Below are 16,557 nucleotides of genomic sequence, written 5' to 3'. Positions count from 1 at the left end.
CAAAGGCGTGTACATCATCGGGTAGAAGGAGGCCCTTGGCCAAGGTTTGAGAAATGCGGCCCCCCTCACCTTTCTCCCACATCCACACACAAGCAGTTGAAGCCAGAGGCTTGCCGTCCAGCAAAAACTTAGGCTTCCACGCCTGCGCAGCTTGAGAGGAGGACGCAACACCCGGCCCAACCTGAGTTTGCAGCTCATGGATAACAATGCCTTCGATTGGTCAGGGAGGAGTCCGAGTTGCTACATCTCCCGGACTCGTAGGTGTTTGATAGGCAGCCCTCTGCCTTTTCCGAACTCGTCCAACAAGGTTTGGCTCTAAGAGGGCGGGGGCTGCGCAGCTTGCCGCGCATCGGGCACAAAGCAGTCTATGGACATGATCTTCCAGGTCACCACGTCTTCGCTGAGAAAGGGATCGGTGTTTGACAGGTCAGTTACGTCAACTGCAAAATGCTCGGCTTCTTCTACGGGAGCCTCGGGTTCAACAGGGTCCTCGGGATGAGCGGGTTCTTGAACAAGAACTTTTTCTTGGACAGCTTCGTGGGCTAACTCTCGGAGACGCCGGGACACACGCTTCGCAGACTTGTCTCGCAGTGGCGCTAGCTCGTCCGAGTAGGTGTATCGCTTGCCCAGTTCCCTTGCTTCCCCGACTGTAAGTTTTGGCGGTAGAAAATTCACGTGCCGAACGTCTATGTATGACAAAAAGGGGCTGTCAACCAACAGCGCTTGTTTGAAAGACTGCCAGGTAGAATAAACTAGTTCGACCCCGAGGATTAAATGTGATGCTCGGAGTTGTCCATCCCAATGCACGAATATCTTGAACCGAAGGATAAAATTCAAGTCCCTGACGTGAACTGTCCTAAAGTCTGGGATGAACAATTTACCCTTTGCAAAACAACGAGATACAATATTAGCAAACCAGTAAGATAAAACTACTGCAATTAGAAAAATGGTTAAGTCAGAGATCGGTACGAACCCACTTCACGTCATGAGAGGGAGCAAGGAATCTCTCCAGCAAACCAATTGCCGTGCACCTAGACAAACTCCCCAGCCGAGTTCCTATTTGAATTAGGTAGGCATGATATCAGCCGTACCCGATTATCCCTAGTTTTTAAGTAATAATTGGAAGTCTTATTCCCACAAAGACTGTACATGTGGTTTATGTCATGGTAATCCAACTGTAAATCAAATGTGTGGTTCAACCTATTGACACAACTAACTACCCAGTAAAAATTGGGTGGGAGTTAGTCAGGGCACAACCCATAGTACCTAAGTGTGTTGACCAAAAAAGGGTCCACGGGAAACCTAACCCCGCCTTCTAGAATTTCCATTAGAGGAAAGAAAGCAGTACCATGCCCTCTGTGGAGAGCAATCTCGCTCTCGTGGCAGTAAGCCACTTCCACGTCATCAGGGATATCAAACTTTTGCCTAAAGATGGCCAAAGACGCCGGGGTATCCAGAAGAAAAGAATAACCCATTTCGAAATCTAATATTGAGAGAAGGAACTCGTAGAAAGAAGCTCAAGTAAAAGGAGGGGGTAGAAAACTTACTTTGGGCTCTAAGGAAGGAAGGGTCTCTGGGCTGGTGAGTAAGCGCTCAAATGAATGATCGGTAGAGAGTAAGCTCAGGAAGAAGGAAGTGAAAAAGTGAAAGAATGTTTTAAGGAGAACTATTTATAGAAGCAAAAGAGGACAGGGAAGCGTTTAATCAGCAATAAATAGGCACGATTCACAAAAAACCCTACGAATGCCAATGATAATCGACACGCGCGTCGCCTCAGTTACCATCAGGTAATAATGACAACTGAACCTGGCGCTTCGGAATAACGCATCTTTTGAGAAGAGCATTAATGGGATGCCGTAACTGCCTGAGTTTCTAGCTGTTAGACTCTTGAAACAAAGATGCTTGGTCGGTTCCTTGATTCTTCCTGGTAGCCGGGCATGAATCAAGGGGGAGCTAATGTACGACACTGAGGTGCCCAGATCCAATTTGGGCCTTGGATTCAGGCCCAGTAGCATGGCCCAGTTTTTCAAATCCTTTTTTATTCTACCCTTATAAATTACAAGTCCAAATCTTGTCCCCTAACCAGTGCTCGGCGTAAAATGCCCGAACAATAAAGAAAGACTAAAATCTGAACATACCATAAGATGCTCGACAGTTTTCAGGAAACATCACTACCGGGCATATTCACTTGAGTTGGAACCAAGTTCAAAAACCATAATCGCTGCATTCCACTCTCACATAAACATCCACTTACAACAGATAGTATTGGACCTTCAATTGCACTAACAATGGTAGTAATCATGATCTCCCCACTAACTTAGAGCTATAAATAGGAGAAGTTGGGGAAGAAACAGGGGTTCAGAAAAAAGAGAGAAAAACAATTATTCAAGAAGAGAGAGAGAATATTACTTTGAGTTTCTGTGCCAAGAACGACCCAAAATAAGAAATCCTAAAGCCCACCTTATAAATAAGTTGTGAGCCCAAGTGAGGTTAAGCCCAATAGTCTCATTTTCGGTGTGCACAACGGCCAATTACAAAGCGCCACGTACTGCTACTAGGGATGGCATTTTTCCCCGCCACGCTTAACCCACCCCTCCCCGCTTCGCCCCACGTGGGTTTTCCCCGCCTCGCAAAGGTGGTGGGGTGGAGATGGGGCAAGATTTTATCCTCATACCACGGGGCAGGACGAGGATGGGTTTAGACTTTTTAGACCCACCTCGCCCTGCCCATCCCTGTCCCAACTCAGCCCCGCGTTGCGAAGGGTGATAATTGTAAATTTTTTATACCAAAACCCTACTATTTAAACAAACATATCAATATTAGCTTATTTTATTCTACTTAATGTGATTCTCTGCCTTTATTTTGTTATGTGTTATACTATGAGATTTTTTATTTTTTTTTATGATTGTCTTGTTAAAAACTTGGATATATATATATTCAATTTTTTCTAAAAATTGATTTGATTTGATGGGATAAATTTAGTTGTAATTTTAGGTATATTTTTATCATTGAAATAGGTTTCATTAAAAAAATTGTACTAGTTGTAGGGCAAATTAACAAAAAGTAGAGTTTTACGGGGTGCGGTGGGGCTTTGCGGGGCCCCAAGGGGCGGGGATGGGGTGAGAAAGTTTTCCCCGTCATGTGGAGCAGGGTGGGGATGGGGCAAGATAAAACCATGTAGGGCAAGGATGAAGACTCCATTCTTCGACCCTGCCCCACTCCATTGCCATCCCTAACTGCTACTTGGTTTTGCTATCACTATTCAGAAACCAATAGAAAATTTTCAAGTATCGTTGAAATAGGGACATAAAATGCATGCAAAAACCAATCACACATCGACGTGTGTAAGTAATGACATAAGCAACCTGACGCGTGTAAGCAATAACACAGGTAGTCCAATCGGGTGCTGACATGTGTCACCTTGAAAATCAAAACGTTTTGGTCAATCAAAAGATGCCACGTGTCTTGGATAAAAAGTCTTAAAGCTCCTCTAATCAGACTGTGAAACATGTCACCAACCAAATTTCACCACGTGTCGCTCACCCACCCCCAAACTCCTATAAATAAAAGCCTTCCTAAGGCATTTACAGACACCAACACATCTGGGAACACACACCAAGACATCTTGGAAAACATTTTGGGAGAGATCTTGGAAGACACCAAGGCATCCATGTCACAAGTAGCATCAAAGCAGATTTAAAAGTACAGAAGCTCTGCTGGAATCAAGCCCTAAAGTCTCTAGGAACTTAAAGAACTTCAACCTCGAATACAAAGAACATTCAAACCAGAATCGTCCAAACTACCTGCCTAGATCTTAAAGTTTGCTGGAATCAAGCTCAAAAGTCTTCAAAATTTTCAATAAACCACAAATCAGCGAAGTTCTACGAATTCAAGCCCCAAAAGCTCCAAAGAACTTCTGCCACAAACCTTCGAATGCGATGAACATTTGAAGAGAAATCATCCAAAATATCTTCCTAGATCTTAAACATCACTGGAATCAAGCTCAAAGCCTCTAGAACTTCAAGAAACCATAAATTAGTGAAACTCTACGGATTCAAGCCTCTAAAACCTCAAAGAAATTCAACCACAAACCTTTGAAGACAAAGAACAAGCGAATAACACGAAGAACACATGAAGAACAAAGAATTTCTAACAAGCTCATAACCAGAGATTCGTTGTAATTTTGTTTCAAAGATCTTCATGACATTCTTTAGCCAAATTGAAGGATATTTGTTGTTCAAATCAAAATCACATTACCATAATTCCAATAAACAAATCTTTCAAGGAGATCGAATCAGAGGATCACTCTTTTGTAATTACAGAGAATTATACCACATATTCATCAATACAAATTTGAATTTGTGAAACTATTTTACTTGTTTGACCTTATTTCAAACTCGAAATTTACTCGTCCACACCGTTATAACCTTAACTTCAAAAAGTGGGAGGGAGAAAGAAAAAATTGAGAGAGAAGTGAGAAAACTGGATTCGTCATAAAGAGAGAGAAAGGCAGGACTACTGACGCTGGAGGCCACCGCCGTCACCAACATTGACAGCCTCCCCATTGCCACCAGTGGAAGAAGTAGTGACATAAGAGCATCTCCAAGAGCATTAGTATCTGGCTTTATTAGCTTAAATTTGGAGATTTTATGTACTATATATGCTCCAACAGCTTCGGTATAGCTGGATTTTTTTTTTGGCTAATGAACAGTAGCCCATCAAGTCTGATGGGCTACTGTTCATTCTTCAAATACATTTTTTCTATTATAATAATTATGTGTTGAATAAAAATGTTGGAAGATGTGTAGTTGTTAAAAAAAGAATAAATAATGAATGAAAAAATAATATTTAAATGAGATAGAGAATGAGATAGAGAATCTGTTGGAAGGTGTATTTGAAAAAGTGGGTAGATAAAGATAAAAGTTAATGTTCATTCTCCAAACAGTACAAAAATTTGATGAATCTGCTGGAGATGCTCTAAATATGAGGAAGTTTTTGCATCAATGTTGTTTTTAGCTGTGATTTAAAAAGTGTTACATAGGGCTGTTATTATGTTTAGTGGTATGGTACCCAAGCAATTCCACATTTGCTGATGGTGAAATTGTATCCTTGTCTTTAGAGCTGTATGGGAATGGTTAATGATAAATACGAAGTTAATGAAACATGGGATTAATTGCAAATCAAACTCGTGTTGATAGTAAGTTGCGTTAAATTCAATTGTAAAAGAATAATATTTTGGAATTTCAATGTCCTTGCCACTGCTTTCTTCTTCAAAGGGTTGCTTAAACTGGTATTCTTCTTAGTATTTTCTTTTTCTTCTTCAAAAACCCACAACGTTGGGGAAGACTGTCATTGTCGCCACCATCAGAGGTGGCGATGGTGGAAATGGAGATAGCATCAACGTATCTTAGCTTTACAATTAGCATGATTCATTAATTTGGGTTGAAATCAAATGTCATTTAGTCTATAAGAAAAAATAATAACAAAAATATTAACTAATTGCTGCTTCTCTTACTATGTTTCCAGGGGAGTCTAATTCCTTTTTTGATAAAATACTGCATATACCCTTGCTTCTTTTTAAAATGCATTTTATAAACTAAAAAAAACAAATAGTTACAAATCCCTTTATTTGTACTTTACGTCAATATTAATCAATAGGCTCCTTTAATACGATTGGGATTTTGTTGTGATATGTGTGTCATTGTCTTTTTAGTAACAGTCACCTTACTCTCAAGAGTAATTTATTTTAACGATTTAAATATTGCATATATGTTATTAATTTGAACGAAAAGAAAATGAAAGTAATGCATAAACTAATAAGAAGAAGAATTAAAAGTTGCTACTTTAGATCCTATTTAATTTTGTTAAGTAAAGTACCATGTCCGCTTCAACATCTATAAATTTGGAGATATTCGATCGTGATGAAGATTATTATTATGGACTATATACTTAAAAACTAAGTGATAATACAATAAAAATGATAAGAAATTAAAAAATAGAACTAAATAAATAAGAGACACAAAATAAAATTTAGAACAAAACTAATCAAGTTCAGGCATGGAAAATGAAATCTCGCGCTTAGAAACTTGCAAGACCAATTCACATCAAATTTTCATTCCACAAACTTTATCATGGGTATAATAAACACAATATTATTTTCCGTGAACTACTAGCCCAAAAATAGATCATAAAATTTTTATTTTTGTTAGAAATATATATATATATATATATATATATATATATATATATATATAGTCATGGCCCTTGAAAAGAATAACTTGTCGCCAATTAAGATTGGTCATGACACGTTGGATTGGTATAATATCTCTTAGTCACATTAATAACCTATGAGTTATTTTGTAAACAATCATTATTCTCTTTCAAAACAATTTACCCCAATACATATCATAGATATGCCCATATGAACATAATGCAAAACATTGTCATGAAATCTATAGGCAACAATATACCATAGGGTCCATAACAATGCATTTGATACATATCCACATACGTCAAATGAAATTATATGTGGCTCTTATAAATTGAGATATAATCATCTCCCAAATTACATAATTATTATACATATCAAGGTAATAGCAAAAATTATAAAAATTTACGAATTTCTTATATGGTATAAATAAAATAAAAGATACCTTAACAAAAACTCAAAAAACAAAATTCCTTTTTGATTCTCTCTCTCTTTCTCTCAAAAAATTCTTAGGTGTTCCTAGAGTACAAAGAAATGGTGCTCATTCCTTTCATATTCATAATGGATCGCACCATGAATTTAATAAGTTGACCTCATTATGAATGTGAAAATTTACGAATTTCTTATATGGTATAAATAAAATAAAAGATACCTTAACAAAAACTCATAAAACAAAATTCCTTTTTGATTCTCTCTCTCTCTCTCTCAAAAAATTCTTAGGTGTTCCTAAAGTACAGAGAAATTGTGCTCATTCCTTTTACATTCATGATGGATCGCATCATGAATTTAATAAGTTGACCTTATTATGAATGTGAAAGGAGAGAACGTCATTCTTCGTACTCTGAAAATACCTAAAAATTACAATATATACATATACATATATATATATATATATATGTTTGTATATAATATAAATGTTATGTTTAGGCATGGTGAAAGTTTGATTGTTTAATGGGAATTATAACTCATTTATTTACATAAATATTATACTTATTATTGTCAAGGTGAGAGTTTCTAAACTTAAAATTTGGGAGTTAGAATTGAAGCCATTTGCAATCTATTAAAAAATTGAAATGTCCACACATTTTAATTAATTTACAAACCAATTCTAATACAAATAAATAGCACAAATATAAGAATTTTTATTTTACATTTTATTTATCAATTGATTTTTTTTTTCTTGATAAATTGATAGTTACAACAAGGTAGAGTTTTTTTTTTTTTTTTTAATGGGACAGGGGAGGGGGATTTGATCATTGTAAGAGGTTCTAGATGGGTTATTCTTGTTATTTATCATTCACTATTAAAATGCACCATCATTCAACTTTTATTTTAGAGTATTCTCAACTTTGTTTTTTGTTTGTTTTTATGAGAAAAGATACAAATCATGGTGTCTAAAATATATATATATATATATATATATATATTTTTTTTTTTTTTGAGATCCAAGATAAAATATATATTAGGGATAATTACAGTAAACCCACCTGAGGTTTGGCCCGTTTACACGTTACCTACCCGTGGTTCAAAATTTATCACTTTGCCGACTTGAACTTCAATTCGTTACCCATCCGTTACCCACCTTTGGCTTTTCCATTAGAAAACAACTTTTACAACCAAAACACAACATAACATGAATCAAAGAGTTAGGGTTTGAATTTTTTCTAAAGAGCTTGGAATATGGGGTTTTGTGTCTCTATGCAACAACAACCGTGTCATCTCTCTCTCTCTCATCTCTCAACCTCCGTGGACCTCCAGCTACTCAAAGTTACATGCCTCGGCTTATGTACCTTGAGTCCCAGCACAGCTCGAGCCAAACCGTTCAACCCAGCGTTCTTCAAATCCCTGTTCCCCAACCAGTCCACAGCGAGTCCACAAAGGTCAACCACATTCCCAACTTTCAAATCATAATCATCCAACAGTTTCTCCACATCACTCTCAACCCCAACTCTAACAAAAGTGAAATCCTCATCGCTGAGAAACTCGATGAGCGAGTTGGGGAAGTGAGTGGCGTAGATGAGTTGGAAGATGAGGCAGCGTCGACCCACGCAAAGTTGGAGAGTGGCAACTGGGTTTTCGATGTTGTGGTTGAAACTGGGTCGCCACTCGACGTCGAGGCCGACGATGAGGCGATGGAGACGGCGGCGGTGGATGCGGTAGATGTCGGAGAGCCAGGAGTCGACCATTTGGGGAGTATGGGTGACGAGGGTCTAGATATGGTTGGACTCGAGAGTGACTTCGAAGAGGTCATGGGTGTCTTGGTTCACTTCATCTCCAGTGACTGCATCTCCAGCGACTGCATCGGCTCAGACGGTTCCATCTCCAGCGACTGTGACTTCGATCCGCCTCTCTCTCTCTGCTATCTTATTTTCTTTGCTGTGGGTGTAGTGGGTCTGGGTTTTGAAGAGGGGTTTGCTTTGGTTTTGGTTTGAGATTTGAGAGAGAACGAAGTTGTGTATGATTTTTGTGAATGACTGAAAGGATTTTTGTGAAATTAGAGTACAACACTTTCAAGTGTAGGATTTTTGTAAATATTTTTTAAGATTTGTGCGAATATGAAAATTTTATTCGGATTGATTGGCTCAAGACTGTTCATACCAAGAGTAAGTGTGTTCTTGAACCCAAGCTACAAAACCCCCTCTTTGATCTTGTTTGTTTGAGTTTTCTTTGTTATTTTTTGTTTTTAGAGGAGAGATGAACAATGGTGCTGTTTTTCTCTCTTTGGTTTGTTTCTATTTTCTGTTTAATCTATGATTGGGTTCTAAAACTTTTTTTATTACAGTTTGGGTTTGAAAAATGTGAGGGATTTTGGTATGGATTTAGAGGATTTAATTGGTTTTGGATGTGTGTAACTGAAAATTTTGAACTATATTTACAAATGTTGTGTTCTTGTGTTTGTGAGGAAAAGATTTGATGGTTCATGTTTGATCCGTATTATGTTCTATTTTTAATAAAATGGTGTTTTTCTAACGGCAAATGGAGAGGTGGGTTACGGAAGGCTAACAGAACTAACTTCAGGTGGGCAAAGTGATAAGTTTTGAACCACGGGTAGGTAACGTGTAAACGGGCCAAACCTCAGGTGGGTTTACTGTAATTATCCCTATATATTATTGATTGAAAAGAGTATTACAAGTAAAACTCCAACAGGGTACATAGAAGTTACCATGGCTGGATATAGTTACAGTACACGTAGGCCTATTACAGAGACACTAGTTTTTAGTTACAAAATTGCAGGCTTGGTATCTCCTTTATGGCGTTGTCTGTGAAGCTGTGAGACGCTGAAAATCCTTCAACAAACTAATAGCTCCCTCCACAATGCCCAATTGGTTGTAGCTGAGTTTTCTTGAAGTAAAACTTATTTCGTGCCCCCCATATTGCCCACACCACCACGGCCCAGCTTTCAAGTTCTTGCTTGCTCAACCTGTTTGTCATACTCCAAAACAAGCTGAACAAATCAGACGTACCATTTGGACTTTTCTGGATTCTCCTACCTGCCACTGCCCAGATATCCCTCGCAAAAGGACATTCCCAAAATACATGTCATGTTGTCTCAGGATGTTGGAGACATATTTCACACTTTGGGTCAATTTGTACCTTGCGACGCTGCAGATTTTCTCTTGTGGGCAGAATGTTTGAACAGGCCCGCCACAACAAAGTCCTTACTTTTGGAGGAACATTTAATCTCCAAATCTTCCTCCACACACTCCCATCATGCCGAGCTTGTGAGTGTTCAGCTGGGTGTTTGTTTTGAAGATCAAGTGCTACCCGATAAGTTGATTTTACGGTAAATTTCTGAGCAGCGTTTTCTTTCCATACCAACTCGTTCTTGGAGGTCAGGTTGTCCAGGGGTACAGCCAGGATCTCCTGTTGCGTTGAAGGGGCAAACAATGCCTGTATTCTCCCTCTATCCCAGCGTCTGGTATCCTCGTCAATAAGGTCCCTTACATAAAGAGGAGATGGTGGAGGACCACGGAAGACCGGTGCATGGGATAGCCATTTATGGGAAGCTACCTCAATTTTCCGACCATCCCCAACATGCCACTTTGTCCCCTCCACTAGGATATCCCTAGCCATGGGTAAACTTCGCCACACATACGAGGGATTATGGCCAATATCAGCTTCAAGGAAGGAACAATTTGGGAAGTACCTTGCCTTATAAACCTTAAAAAAGAGTGACTGGGTATGATGTACTAATCTCTACGCTTGTTTAGGTAGCATGGCTAGGTTGAATGCTTTATGTTTTGGGTTGCATAATTTCTTCCTGTTAATCCAATGGATTTTTTTTCTCATCTTTTGTTTGCCCCCACCAATATTTTGCTAGAATGGCATTGATGTCGTTACACAAGGAGATTGGGATTTTAAAAATTCCCATAGTGTAAGTGAGGATTGCTTGGGCCACTGTTTTTATCAATACTTCCAGTCCCGCTTTAGAAATAAACTTCTCCTTCCACCCCATGACTCGCTTTGTAATTTTTCCTTCAAGCTCCTTGAAAGACTTCACCTCAGATAAACCAGTCACCATGGGTAATCCAAGGTATTTTTCACAATCCCATAACTTGAGCCCCCAATATGCCTTGAATAGTTGCCCTCACTTCTGCTCTTGTATTTTTACTAAAGAAGAAGGCTGTTTTACTCCGGTTTACGGATTGGCCCGATGCACTCTCATACTGCTCCAATATGGTTTTCAATTGTTGGCAATCCTCCACTTTTGCTTGGCAGAATAGCAAGCTATCATCTGCAAATAGTAAGTGAGAAATTTGACTCCATTTCTGCAAGATAGTATACCATAAAGCTGTCTCCTCTCCTCTGCCCTTTTTAGCATGGCTGACAGGCCTTCAGCACACATGAGAAATAAGTAAGGTGACAAAGGGTCACCCTGTCTGATTCCTTTGGATGGTTTGATGTGACCTCTAGGTTCCCCATTGATTAAAATGGAGTAGGAGGCTGTGGTGACTGTTTCTATTGCCAAGTGTATCCATCTCGAGTCCATTCCCATTTTTGCCATTATTCTTTCAAGGAAAGGTCATTCCACCCTGTCATAGGCCTTGCTGATGTCCAATTTTACTGCCATGTGTCCTCTTTTTCCCCTTCGTCTATTACGCATCCTGTGCAACACTTCAAATGCTACAGTAGTATTATCTGTGATCAATCTATCTGGCACAAAAGCACTCTGGGCATCAAATATAACATTGAGCAATATAATCTTTAACCGATTAGCGAGGACTTTGGAATAAATACAGGATATTACATTACTCAAGCTAATAGGACAAAATTCAGATAGGTACTTTGGGTCATTTTTCTTAGGGATCAACACAATATGTGTATGGTTCATTTTATGTAAAAAGTGTCTTGAGTTCAAAACTGATAAGATAGCTTCTATGACATCCCTACCCACAATATGCCAGTATTTTTGAAAGAAAAAAGGAGACATACCATCCGGCCCAAGAGACTTTGATGGGTGCATCTGAAAGAGGGCTTTCTTAATCTCACCAGCAGTGTAAGGTCGTAGGAGTATACCGTTCATGTCATTTGTTATTCGCCTGTCAACTGAATCAAGGACATTTTCCATAATTGTGTGATCTAGATGTGCTGTAGTGAATAGATTATGGAAGTAATTTTCAACCACATTTGCAATCTCATTGTCATCTGTACACCAGCTATCTTCATCATTAAAAACCCCAATGATCTGATTTCTTCGTCTCCTTTGGCTTGCTGTTTGATGGAAGAATTTTGTATTCTTGTCACTCGCTTGTAGCCAAATTGCCCTTGACTGTTGCCTCCATGTTAATTCCTCTTGATACAACAATCTATTTATTTCACTCTTCACCATGTTGATGCTCTCCATCTTGTCACCGGTATTTTGTTTTGTTAGGTCCTCCAATTCCTTTTGTTTCTCCTCCAATTTTGCTTCAGTATCTCCAAAAGCAGATTGGGACCATCCAATCAAATCCATCCTGCAATGTTTGATTTTTTCGAACAACCTGAACATCAGACTCCCCCTAGGATGCACTTGGTTCCAAGCTGCTTGGATGACTGGTTCACAATCCAGGTGTGAAGCCCATTTTTCCTCAAACCGGTGAGGGAATTTTTTTCTTCGGGTAGAGATGTTTGTGTTGTGAGTGGTGAGCAAGATTGGGATATGATCTGAATATGGTGCTTGTAGGTGAGTTACTCGACTGTGGGGAAAAAGCTCTCTCCATTCCAATGTGGCACAAGCTCGGTCTAGTCTTTGTTGGACAAACTCTCCATGATGTCTTCCACTATTCCATGTGTACTTGTTCCCAGTGTACCCAAGATCAATAAGATTACAATGAAGAAGTGCACTTCGAAAAGCCTCCATTAGAGCTGCTGGTTTGGGATTCGACCTTGCTTCTCCTGCAATGAAAGGATCTCATTATAATCCCCAATACATAACCATGGCATTGTGTATCAGGAATGGAGGTGCCTTAGTAGGCTCCATGTTTCATGTCGACGATTTGCATCTGGTTGGCCATAAAAGCCTGTAATTCTCCATGCTGGACTCGAGTTGTTATAGATGATTGCATCAATATGATTCTGGGTGTATGTCTGAATGTGCAAGTTGACTTCCTCCTTCCAAATCATTACCAATCCGCCACTTCTTCCCACACTAGGTACCACAAAGACCCCTTGGTATGGTAAATCATCTGTTATTTGCTTCATCTCTGTCACTGATCGTTTCGTCTCCATAAGAAACAAAACCTTGGGTGCTTGAACCTTTACAATATGAAAGAGGGCTGTAACTGCACAGAGGTTCCCAAGCCCCCAGCAGTTCCAACTAATGATTTTCATTGTGATCGACGAGGCTGATTCGCAGCCTCCACCATTGACATGTCTGAAGTTTTGTTACCGGCCAAACTCCGAAGCCGTTTCTTCTCTCCCATCTCCTCCGATTCTAATTTCTCAATGTTTTGGGCATTGTGTTGATGTTTTTTGCTCCCTGGTTTTTTTTCACTCGGCGGGTCCAGTTGCATGCTTACTGCTGTCTTTTGTTCTATTTTTTTCCAAGTACCACACTTAACTCGATCACGTGCATCCCCATCAGCCCTATTTTCCTCACGTGCCACTTCAATATGTTTATGCGTTGGGGTCAGTTTTGGTAACGTATCTGATTCTTACTCTTCCACGTACTTGATTGGGACACTAACTAATACCCTCCCATTAATTTCGGACCCATCATTTATCCCATCTTTATGCGTATCACTTAATTCACTTAATTCCGTATCAGCATTAATATGCATAACGTACAACTTGGTGTCTGGTTCAATTTTCGTTTCTGTATTTATTCCCATAACAGATTCCGCATTAACTCACTGTGCATGAGAATCAGTTATTGCTGATTTTAATGCTGAAGTTTTGGGTTGTGGTGGCGGATACCCGACACGTGTTTCACCTCTTTCTGAACTGTACTGCCTTGCTGAACCATTGGCTTTCTTTGTTGACGCTTCAGCTTGCCGCCGGTGTCTAGCCTTTAACCATATCCCGTATGGGAGTTCACCGTCGTCCTCCTTCATCGGTTGAGAGCAATCCCTCATTTCATGACCCAGCATGCCACAATTGTAACACAGCCCCACAAGCCTTTCGTATTTGAAGGCAACTATCACCTCATCACCCTCCGGACTGACTATAGGAGCCCCCCTGCATAGAGGTTTGTTCAAAGGAATTTCAATACGGATCCGCAAGAATCTTGCCTGCTTTGATGCTAGTGCCTTACTATCCACTTCCACCACGTGACCAAGTCCCTTTTCCGATATCCATACCAGCTTCTTCATTTATAAGATCAAAAGGTAATCCCCAGACTTGGACCCAGATCGGGATGACCGGGAAAGACACTGATCTTGCCGTCATGCCCTTTTCCCATTTGCGAAGAACTAATAATTGGTCATCAAAGCTCCAAGGACCATTGTCCATCACCCACCTCAGCTGGCTCTCCAGTGCAAATTTAAATTGGAACAATCCATCACCCACATCAATAATCTTCAAGTCATTCCCCATCTTCCAGGCTGATCGCAGTACGTTCTTCGCAGCTTGAAGATTTATCTGTCGAGATGTGAGGAACTTCCCAATGATACTGTTTGAATACTCTTCCAGTGTTTTAGCCCGTTGAGTAGGTCGGACTAATATTGCTTCACCTTCTTCGGATGTGAGTTTGAGTTTCTCAATACATTCTATAAAGTCCGCTTCCATTTGAGAGAGCAAGATGAATTGACTACTGTATGAATAAGATTACTTTACTCAACCCCCACTTGATGGGAAGAAAAGCTCACCCAAGGTTAGAGAGAGATCTCCGATCTAGAGGAGAGGTCTAATATTTGATAAAGGTCATGTTTGCAACATGTTTTATTCCATTAATCTATTCCTAATTAACCTTTACCCGACAAGTTACCGACCCGTTAGTTTGCTATGTCTAGGATTTTTATTTTTGTTGAAGAATTGCCGGGTCAAGTTAGAGCATTCATATTAGTTCGTGTAAAATTTTCCTTCTATCTTAACAAAAAGATTTACTTTTTTATTTTACACAACCACTTTTCCAAAACACCCACATTAGTCAATTTATTTTAGAATATATTTCAATAAAATATTCGTTCTTTATTAATTTTTTATTATTTTCTCTAATAGTCATACTTTTTTATTTTAAGCTTATATTTCAAGTAAACCACCAAAATCGGTGGCTCGGCTAGTGGAGCCTCTTATGCTGGAGGTTCGATGATCGAACCGCCAAAATAATGTTTCCTACGACCGCCATTAGATCGGTGTCTCCGCCCATCGTGCCACCAACACTGGTGGCTAGACCCCTAAAATAGTGTCTTTAGTGACAGCCAACAAATCAGTGTTTTCAACCATCATTCTGCCATTACTAAAATATTTCGGTGTGTCGTTTCAGGGTTACGCATGAGAGAGAGAGAGAGAGAGAGAGAGAGAGAGAGAGAGATTATTTACTATTAGTATGATTTTAGTTTTAAAAAAATGAACTGATTTGAATTAAAAATTTTAATATAGACTTTAATAAAATTCCAAATAAAATCATGCTTTGTTTAAAAAAAAAAAAAAAACTTAAATATAATTCTTTTCTAATTAAATTATATTGTAGAGATATTTACAAGTAAGGAAGCTTCAAGGAAGCTTCCTTTCCCCCCACCACTAAAACATCTGACCTTTTTTTTTTGCTTTTTTATCTCACAAAATCACATCTTTTCTCTACTTCCTCTCCCACGGTCTTTTCTCTTCATTTTTATTTTTTTTTTATTTTTTGATCTTTTCCTTTGTTGTAGCTCTCAAGCAATTGTTTCTCTCTTCTCTAATGGCAGCAGCAAGCTCTCCACGAGCAAAGAAAGCCGCAAACTCTCCATGGCAGTGGTGACGGCGGCTTCGATTTGAGTTTGGGTTTGGGTTGATGGGTTTTTTGTTGAAACTTTGATTTTGGATTCTAAGTTGTTGAGTTTTCCATTGAAGGTTTAATTTTGGGTTTGGATTGATTTTCGGTTTGATTTTTCTTTGTTTTTGGTTGATTTTGTGATTGGAATATCATGGGTTGTGATGGGTTGTGGTGGTGGTGATTGAGTGGTGATTAGGCGGTGTTGAGAGTATGTGGGGGAAGAGAGACTAATGAGAGCAGAGGTGAGAGAAAAAATTAATAAAATAGTAATATACACATCTACAGTAACCGTGCAAATATGCACGGTTACTATAGCAAATGTGTATATTTACACAACAATAGTTGGACTGATGTGGAGCAGATTTAGGAAATATTGTGTAAATTTTGCATCTTCTTCTATTTTGCACAATTTTACACCCACTAATGTGAGTGCTCTTAGATAATATAAATTTGGGTAAATTACAAAGTTGGTTTCTATCTTTTATACCATATCAATTTAGTTCCTAAACTTTTAATTGTGTCAATTTAGTTATTAACTTTTTTAATGTCGTGTCATTTTAGTCTCTGCCATTATCTTTTGGATGGAAAAAATTGATGTATCAAATATAATAATAAAAAATTATTTTTTATGCTACATCAACTACTATTTGGATTGCCATATCAGTATAACTTTTTTTAAAAAATTGACTAAGCTCACGTCCAAAATAAAATGATAATTAAAAATTTATTTAACATTTAAATATGCCAGACCTGTATTTATATGGAAAAAAAAAAAATCCAAATGACCAAAAGTTTTCATATTCTTTATATTTTCTTTTAATTTTTTCTGCACTTTCCCGATAATCAAACACTACAAAAAAACGGACCTCCGGCCGCATTTTTAAAACGCGGCTACAAGACAAAAAACTGTGGCTATAGCCTATAGCCACGTTTTTTTAGGCCACGGTTCCTAATG

At 38.7% G+C, this 16,557-nt stretch overlaps 2 protein-coding genes across 2 annotated transcripts; both read right to left on the bottom strand.

The window, feature by feature from the left end:
* Nucleotides 1-7,938: 7,938 nt before the first annotated feature.
* Nucleotides 7,939-8,830, bottom strand: LOC126700500 (3'-5' exonuclease-like). Its single transcript, XM_050398674.1, has one exon. It carries the CDS (start codon nucleotides 8,392-8,394, stop codon nucleotides 7,939-7,941), a length of 456 nt encoding a protein of 151 aa, XP_050254631.1. The 5' UTR covers nucleotides 8,395-8,830.
* Nucleotides 8,831-11,231: 2,401 nt separating this feature from the next.
* Nucleotides 11,232-13,018, bottom strand: LOC126701185 (uncharacterized). Its single transcript, XM_050399305.1, has 3 exons — nucleotides 12,682-13,018; nucleotides 11,642-12,583; nucleotides 11,232-11,431 (listed from the first exon to the last, which is right to left on the bottom strand). The coding sequence occupies exons 1-3, from the start codon at nucleotides 13,016-13,018 to the stop codon at nucleotides 11,232-11,234; spliced, it is 1,479 nt and encodes a 492-aa protein (XP_050255262.1).
* Nucleotides 13,019-16,557: the final 3,539 nt, after the last annotated feature.

Source organism: Quercus robur, chromosome 9, assembly GCF_932294415.1.
Source record: "Quercus robur chromosome 9, dhQueRobu3.1, whole genome shotgun sequence".
NCBI lineage: Eukaryota > Viridiplantae > Streptophyta > Magnoliopsida > Fagales > Fagaceae > Quercus > Quercus robur.
This window is presented reverse-complemented; position numbering and strand designations above follow the sequence as displayed.